The 9,099-nt window shown below is 46.9% G+C and overlaps 1 protein-coding gene across 1 annotated transcript in view; it reads right to left on the bottom strand.

Annotated features, from left to right (window-relative positions):
* Positions 1-8,862, bottom strand: part of Gadl1 (GAD like acidic amino acid decarboxylase 1) — a 143,985-nt gene extending 135,123 nt beyond the window's left edge. The window contains exons 1-3 of the mRNA XM_048423714.3: positions 8,694-8,862; positions 3,276-3,402; positions 532-622 (exon numbers count right to left, since the gene is read on the bottom strand). Of these exons, the coding sequence (XP_048279671.3) occupies positions 532-622; positions 3,276-3,402; positions 8,694-8,846 (371 nt within the window). The 5' untranslated portion in view covers positions 8,847-8,862. The remainder of the gene's footprint in view (positions 1-531; positions 623-3,275; positions 3,403-8,693) is intronic.
* Between the last annotated feature and the right edge of the window lie 237 nt (positions 8,863-9,099).

Raw genomic sequence — 9,099 nt, forward strand, 5'->3', positions numbered from 1 at the left:
TGTGTGTAAATCAGAGGACAGCTTTGGACATGGCTCCTCAGGAGCCATCTACTTGTTGTTTGAGGCAGCAGGATCTCTCACTGGCCTAGAGTTCACCAAGTAGGTTAGGCAGACCTCCTATGTCTGGCTCCCAGAGCTGGGATGACAAGCCTGTATCAGTATTCTTACTGGGTTCTGATGGCCGTACTAAGGTCCTCACGCTGGTGAGGCAAGCACTTTCCCAAGTGAGTCATCCCCTTGTCCCAAGGCTTGTTTCTATTTTGTCTCTAATAGCTAGCACAGACATGACTTCTTATGCAGGAGTTAGTGGAGAGTGGCTGCACCAGGTTTCTCCTGTTTGATTGATAGGCATGCCCGGCATTATCTCTTAGCTCCACCTGCAGAAAACACCTCCTCCAATATGGCTTGGAGTCCTAGGACTATGACATTTCTAATGGTTAGACTTCGCAAAACAAATCATTACAGTGAAATTTATGAAACCAACTTCCAGAGTTAACATCCATCGCTCACTGCCAGCCGCACAGTACTTACATGCTTGGGTTCAGAGCTTCTGTTAGAATCCGGGCCGCCAAGGAGTAGTAATCAAGACCAGCATACAACTGGTTAAAAAATCTTGGATGGTCTGTAAATGGAAAACAAAGTACTTCCTTACACAGCAATGGTGTGCCAGTGGCTCCTGCAGACTAGGAGAGCAGCTGGGCACATAAAGGTCAGCACAGTGTGGTTCCACTTAAAGGACAATCAGCATTGACATCTGTAGAATAGAGGTAAGGTTTTGGTACCTCAAGGAAGGGCTTTTTAACCAGGCAGTGGTACAAGGGGCCTCTGGGTCCTAGAAATGGTTTGAGCCTCCTGGCTATAAGCTGAGTGAGCCATATTTATATTCCTTATTACATGTAATTAATTACACTTCAATTTTTAAAATACTTAATATAGATACAAGGAAAAGTGTTGAAGCTCCTTTTCTGTGTGTGCATTTGTGTACATATTCATGTGTGTGTGTGTGTGTTTATGTGTGTGTGTGTGTACATAAAAGTGTGCATGCTCTTATAGGTCAGAGGTTGGCGGTGGGTGTCTTTCTCAGTTTTTCTCCACCTTCCTTTTAAGAGGGGGTCTCTTATTCAACCTCACACTTGTCCACTCAGCTAGACTGGCTGGCCAGTGGTGCTGTGAGGTCCCAGAGCTGGGATTACCGGTGTGTGAAGCCTCATCTTGCTTTTTAACATGGGATCCAGGAGGGCAAAACTCTAGTTGCCCGGCTTGCATGGCAAGCCTGTTATCAGAGGCACTGTATGCCCACCCATGACGGGCTTTGGCGTAACTCTTTCTCCAAGACAAGATTTCTCAGTGAAACTGGAGAGATTTGAGCTTTGCTTCAACCTCTGTTCACTTTTTCCATCTACATCGACCCAAGCCCTGGAGAAATGGGTCTTAGCACCGTCTGTCCCTCCCTCCGAGTGTCACAACCTCCAAATGTCCGCCTACTGTGACAGCCCAGGCGTGGCCTTTCTGGTCCTCCTGCTACACAGCTTGTCTAGCATGAAACAGATGGAGTACCAGCTGGGACTCAATTCCTACACTTCCGGATTCAACCACTTCAAAGGCCATCTCTTTAAAACTCCATCATGGAGTCAGAACTTCCTGTCTAGTCTTTCCCCACCCCCTCCTTCCCTCCCTCCCTCCCTCCCTCTCTCCATATCTGTCTCCTCCTTTAAAAGGTCTCCTAAAAATCCCCAGCTTTCCAAGTGTGAATATTCACACCAAGCACCAGGCTAACTGGCTTGGCATTCTCAGGCGTAAGAAGCACAGCATGACACAAAGCACAAAGGCAGAGGCCTTTCTAATTCGGAATGTGTGGAAAACTGGCTTGGTGATAGAATTTAATGTGGGTTTTTCCCCCCTCTCCCTTTCAACCATGAGTTCAATAAAGAAAACCCAAATGAAAGTAAACGCCTTTTCAAGCATGGAAAACTGCCTCTGAACGGCAGAGACAACCAGACATCGCTACAAGTAATTTTAATAGGATTTTTTAAAGTTCTGTGTTAATTTATGATTGATTTCCATGGTAACATTATGGAAAATACACAGTAAACTGAAAACAATCTACGGCATTAAATGTCACTCTAGACTTCTGACAGGAGCTATAATAATGAAGCAGGCATTCCTGCTTAGGAAATTCTAACTGAGTTTTAGATATATGCACCAGGCTTTCCCAAGGGAACTTAATCCAATTATTTTTAGCCAGGATTTTATGGCGTTCTTTCCACTAAATTTAGTCCAATGTCAGAATTCGCAGAGCATAATGCCTGTGGAGATTAAGACTCCAGATTACCTCCTTAGCACAGGGAGATGTGCATATTTTAGAAAATCAGCCCACCCCCCACTTTGAAACCTCTTCATTCATCGTGTGGTAACAATCAAACTACTTTTAGTGACACAATGTCACTGTTTACTGAAAGCCACAATAGTGATGGCAGTCACGTGAAAATCACAACAAAACCTGACATTTAGTGTGTTTTCTTTTACTCTTAATTTTTTTTTTTTTTACTTTACTGAGTCTCAAAAACTCAGTCTCAAAGTAGTCCAGGCTAGCCTTGAACTCACTACGTAGCTGAGGATGACCTTGAACTCCTGATCTTCCTACTTCCCTCTGAGGGCTGGGACTACAGCTGTGCACCACTCTGCCTGGTTTACGCCATTCTGGGAAGAATCCAAGGCCTTGTGCATGCTGGGCGAGCACTCTACCACCAGGGCTATATCCACAACCATCATATTTCTCTTAGGTCTACCTAAAGGTTTTGATTCTGACAGATTTGATCATATGAGTTGGCAATGAGCAGTTGCCAAGAGTAAACCAACATATAAATAAGCTGACTTTTAAACTTTTTATTTCGCTTTTCCTCCTCTACTTCCTCCTCCTACCTTTCGCATACTCCAGGTCACAGGAAAAAAAATTCAAGTCCCATAACATAGTCATACAATCACAATAACTTGCCAGTTTAATAACTAATTCGTAGAAACTTTAGTACACCATCTTGGCTACAAATGGAGGATGGAGACTGACCAGGGAGAGTCAGTGTTTACAAGGTTCTGACATTAACAGATTCCCTATCAAGTCTTTGATCCTGAAGACAATCTTCAGTAGGGATTAAAGGGACCCATGTAGAAATCTCCATCCGAGCCAAGATTCCTTGGACCCAGGGCTCCTGTTCCTTGGACATTGGCACCATTGCTTTCACTAAGAGGCGAACATCAGGGACATGACAAGGCCTTACTGGTTTTGACGCTGAAGTGGATGACATCTCGGCAGAGTCTCAGCAGCTTGTCCTGTGACTCTCCTGTGTCTCTCATCTCCAGATCGAGGAGCTGCCTCAGCTGCTCAGGGGGCTGCCACTCACACACCTGGAGATTGAGTGACAGTTCTTGGTTAACTAAGTTCCCAGTAGAGCCCAGGATTGGGGGTATGGGAGGAGCCAGGACTCCGCCCCCAGGGAGCTCCAAAGGAGCAGAAGACTGAGGGATTTAAAGTTGCTGAGGCTGCAGGCCACCATGAAAGGAGCTGTGAGGGCAGGGTGGATACAGCTAGGACGGGAGAGGTTCACTCAGATCTCCGAGAAACAACATCAGACTGGTGATGTGTGTCAGACCAGAGTGAGTCAGGCTGAGTTTAGGAATGAGTCACAGTGCTCTAGGTGGACATAATGTGGGATGGACGGTCAGGCAGCCCACGGTGCTTCAAAGATGTCATGGAAGCGTGCTGCAAGAACAAAATAAATCAGAAGGAAGAGAGAGGCAGCCATTGAGGTAAGCGAGACACCGACTGTTCCCTGAGCTAGCTCCCTCTCTTCCCCACACAGTCTGTCAGCCCTGCCGGAGTGGGCCTCGCTCCCTCAAGCCATTACTATATATTTCTGTGCAAACGCCTTCACCTCCGCTCCATTATTCATCAAGTAATTGCACAGTCAAATGCTCCACCAATGAGCTACACCCCTCTCAGTAGGAGAAATCGCGAAGACACAAAACCACCCTGCCTTGGACAGCTTCTCTGCCCGCATTTCTTCTCTGGTACTGCTCCCTCCTGGCTTGCTTGCCTCCTCCTTCCATGGACATACCAAGTTTGCACACACTGCTGAGGTCTCCACATGCTTCATCCTCCGCCTCGGACGTCTCGCTCACCTAACTCTTTTCATGGTGACCCCTCTCCCTTTTTGTATGTCTTTGCTGAAATGTTTCAATATTTTCTCAGTGGCGCTTTAGTCTCTTAGCATTCGCACCTGCCCGTGACCCAGTCACACTCACTCTCCCCAACTTCTTCCATGGCAGGTGTCACCAAGGTATTTCCTCATCTGTATGTCCTGCATCATCCCCCCAGGGGCAGAGGCCTTGGCGTGTTCATTCATGGAGCTTGCTCATCACTGCTTCACAGACCCCCAGTAAAGATGGATCTGGACGCAAGTTTGATAATGGTGGCGGGGTGACAGAAGGGGGTGCTCATAAGAAGATGGGGAGGGTGAGGCGTAAGCACATTTACCCTAAGACACTCAATGGAGATGTGTGGAGACACGGAAGAGTGATGGGGAGATAAAGCTATAGCAAGGCAGGCTGTAGAAATCTCCTGGAAAGGGTCAGGGAGAAAATTCTAGGCTAACTGTGATGACATACCAGGCGGCAGGTGCTCGCAGCTCAGAAAGAAGCTACAGGGATCTCTAGAGAACCCTGTCCCGTAAGGAACAGCATAGATGGCTTCTGACAGGGAGAACGCCCATAAGAGAAAAAGGTAGACATTCTAGTATGGTGTAGTGGGACCCAAGCCAAGAATAAAGAGCATTAAAGAAGGGTTTGCTGCCAATGATGCTGAGAAGCCAAATTAAGGACCAACAAGCCCTCATGGAATTCATCACCACAGAGTTGTTCTTGATGCTAACATGAGACTAGAGAGGTGGGGGTGGAGGAGAGATCCTGGTGGAGTGGAGGGGTAGGAGGTGAAGAAGCTGAGGGAGGGACTGCAAACATCTTTTAAGCTTGGTGGTAGAGAGGAGGAGACGCTGAGGCGAGAGGCCAGGGAACAGAAGCTGGTGAGAAGCCAGGGAGGTGGGAAGCAAGGAAGCAGGAGGAGCTATCAAGCCATGTGAGAGGTGTGAGTTCAACCCCCATGGTACCTCCCTGGCAGACTGAGGTGAGTCAAGCTTCCAGAGACCACCCACAGGAATGGCCATACACAGCTCTACACATGAGTCTCAAGGGAGCTTTGATGAGGGAAAACTATCTCAGAGGTTGCTTATGACAGGAATCCATCTGCGTGATCTCCTGGGCCCAGGAGCTACAGAGTCAGCAAGAGCAGTAGATGGCAGGGGCTAGAGGGGCCTGGGATGAGCAAACTATAGGGAAGACAAGGCAATCTGGAAGAGTGTGGAATTGATGTGTGTGTGTGTGTGTGTGTGTGTGTGTGTGTGTGTGTTTGGCAGAGTACAAGCGTGCACCCATGAATCCAGAAGTCAGAGGACAGCCTTGAGTCCTTCTTTAGTAGCTGCCTGCCTTTTCCTCTGAGTTAAGGTCTCGCTGGCTCAGAACTTGCTGATCAGGCTGGATTGTCTAGGAAAACGCTCCAAGCGGGTTCCTGTCGGCTTTCCCTGTCCTGTGAATACAAGCATGGACCTCCATGTCACACTTTCAATTACAGGCCCTGGGATGGGACTCAGGTTTCTTGTGCTTACACACAAGCGCTTTGTTGCCATCACTACCCTGCTTCTCCTCATCAACCCTCTCCCTGCTCCCTTGCCACCTTTTGGAGACAGTTTCTCTTTAGAGTCCAGGCTATCTTTGAACTTACTATGTTGAGGAGGATGACCTTGAACTCTTGATCCTCCAGCCCCCAAGTACTGAGATTATATATTCTGGTGTCATGGATACCAGACTTGTCAAAGCAAGTGAAGTATGCTTTATTGGATATAAGCTACAATGCCCGTTTATAAAAAGTGGCTGAGAATGACCACCTAAGTGTGAGGTCACTAAGAGTGTGGCACGCCACTGTAGGTCATCTTAGAAAGGTGTCCTGATGGTCCTCAGTAAGAGAAGACTAAGATACTGTCAGGAAAGCTCACCTGCCGGCCCTAACTGCAAACGAACAGACAGCTTTCCTATCTACCGCGTCAGTCACCTTGGCTGGGAGTCCTGTGTTCCCTTCCCATCGAATCTCCCATGGGTCTCTTCTGTCTTCTGTCAGTTCTCCTTTCCAGTCTCTTCTACAAGAGGGATCCCCTTGTTCTGTGCATATCTTGCCCTTCTGCCATGTGTCTTCCAGCTTCTTCACTGTTCTTAGCCACAAAAGCTTCTCCGCAACCTCTCTCCGCTTTCCTAAACCAATTGAATCTCTGCACTTGACCCCCACATGCCAGCGCCTCTGTGAACTCCTGAGAGGTCTGCCCCAAATGCACAACACTTGCAACTCTCTCACAGGGACCCCCATTCTCTTTACAAATGAAAGTATGCCCTTCTGGTTGGATTATAAATTCAGTTTGAAGCTGGGCCTTTATCTTATGTTTCTTTATTTCCTAGAGGGCTCAGTTTAATGCCTTTCAAGTAGCTCGTATTCAGTTAATATTTAATTATTGAAAAAAGCCTAGCTTTAAAAAAAATACAAATTTAGCCAGACATTGTGCCTCATGTTTATAGTTCCAGTCCTCAAGAGGCCAAGGAAAGAGAGACCAAACTGAAGCTAGCCTGTGCTACACAGATCTTATCTCAAAAATCAAATCAGATCAGTCAGCATTCCGGTATGGGTTGGGGAGGGGCTCAGGAGACTCCGCCTCTAGCTTAGGACATTTTGGCAGCTGATAGACATGAAGAAGAGCCAGTTCTCTCTAGAGGTGTGGATCCTGCCCGTGCTCCAGTGAATGGTCAGCTCTACACACAGAAGCACAAATTAGAGTAAATGGGTTCTGAAAAGAAATGAAGAAGGAAAAGAGGAGGAAGGGGAGGACAGGAGGAAGAAGAAGAGGAGGGGGAAGGAAGAGGGGGAGGAAGGAGGAGGATAATGACATGATGCTGGGAGGGATGTGGTGGGGCAGTCTGGGAGGAGCCGGAGCGAACAGCGAGGGTGGATGTGATGAGAAGGTATCGCAGAGGGGCTGGAGAAATGACTCCACACACAGGAGCGCTGGCTACTCTTCCAGAGGACCTGGATTTGATTTCCAGCACCCACAGGGCAGTTCACAGCACTCTATAACGTCAGTGCCGCACCCTTCTGGCCTGTGTAGGTACTACATGCACATGGTACACATTTAGATATGTATACATCTACACATATTTAAATGTATATGCAAGCATATACAGTAAAAAAATTAAACAAAAAACATTATATATTGTATGCATAAAATTCACAAAAATAAATATATTTTAAAAGCATAAAGAATAATAGAAACAAAACTTTCTGGCAGAGAAATATGCTCCTAAGCAAACAAGAGCCAAGGTATTTCATAAAAATGCAGAGAAGTCTGATATTAAATCATAAATACACGAATGGATAAAAGCTGCCACAATCAATTTTGTCTTGAACATGTCTATTCTGTCCATGTTCAGAGATCACAGCAATAGAGTCTATTAGTTTTCTAATTGGTGACCAGCATTTCAGAATAAATACCATTACCTTCAAACTCAGTTATCAATGGCATTTATTTGCTGCTAATATAATTGGGGGAAATCTCTACTATGTGCTCACTTGTTGGTAATTCTGTTCCAACAGGAGACGTGATTGGATGATCAGAGGCAGTTTACCAGTTGTTAGAGGTCCTGGGGTGTGTGGAGAAGTTAGGAACGTGGACACTGAAGCCATTCCATCTGGATTTAGCCCCAAATGGCCTGTACTAGCCAAGCCAGGTGATATGGTTGAGATATAGGACCCCATGTGCCTCACTTCCTCAGTCCTTTCTAAAACAGGAACAATAACATGTCTGTTGTTTAGGGCTCATGCAATGACCGGGTGAATGTGTGTGTGTTCATGTGTGTAGGTCTGTGTGTGTCATTCGCATCTCGCTGATTTCTACCAGTGAAACAGATGACTCACGAGAAAAGAGAAAGCACATTCTGGTGAGTGGAGTCGATATCATCCAGGCTACCAAACAGGGCAGGGCTTTCTTCCTGAATTTCCTGACCTTGCTCTGCAAGCCCTGAAGCAGCCTTCAACAAGACCCCACGGGCAGAGACAACCTGGCCCTAGTTGCTGTAATGTGGAAACCAAGGAGAGAAGTGGCCGTGTCTGTGACGGCGTCCTGTTACAAAGCGCTAGAGAGATTAATGTGTAAACACCCTGCACCGTACAGATATGGGAACCATATCTGGGATTTTAGAAATTCTGTGCGTGTGTGTGTGTGTGTGTGTGTGTGTGTGTGTGTGTGTGAATGACAACACGTGCATAGCAGAGATCAAAGGAGAACTTCAAATGTCTGTCTTCCTCTTCCTCCTTGTTTGAGATGGGGGTCTCAGCATACTCCAGGCTGACGGCCTGTGGCTGCCATGTGTCCGGTTTCTCCCTCCCACCCTCCTGTGGGAACACTAGGACTTCAGATTTATGTCACGGTGCCCAGTTTCCCTTGGTCTCTGGGCTTCCGAACTCGGGTCTTCGCCTTTACACAGCAAGTGCCTTCCCACTGAGCCATCTCCCTGTTCCTGGGACTTCCTGTGTGTTTTCTTTTTACCTTTTCATTGACGTCCGTAGCTTTCAAAACCACCTCTTCCATGACAAGCCGGCAGACTTCTTCAACAAATTTTTCTCCTGCTTTCACATCAGTTTGAGGCCCATTGAGTACAACCCCATCCACAAGGACAGGGATCTTCTTACTAGGGGTCATCTCCTTCTGGGCAGTGTCTCCTAGGAGGGCACAAACAGAGGGATTTGAGAGCTCACACCACGAAACACAAAGAAATAAAACAGACTCCACAAAGGGCATACTTCCACGTATGTGCTTATTTTAAGTTCTCCCACGTGTCTATATTGTATGTTGAGCACATTTCCTCTCAGACCCCCTGCCCTTCCTTGCTTGCCCCTCCCCACTTCTGTCCCTCTTCTTCTTCACGTGAATATCTTCTTTTCACAGATGAAGG

This window comes from Myodes glareolus, chromosome 4 (genome assembly GCF_982192425.1).
Source record: "Myodes glareolus chromosome 4, mMyoGla1.1, whole genome shotgun sequence".
NCBI classification, from domain to species: Eukaryota; Metazoa; Chordata; class Mammalia; order Rodentia; family Cricetidae; genus Myodes; species Myodes glareolus.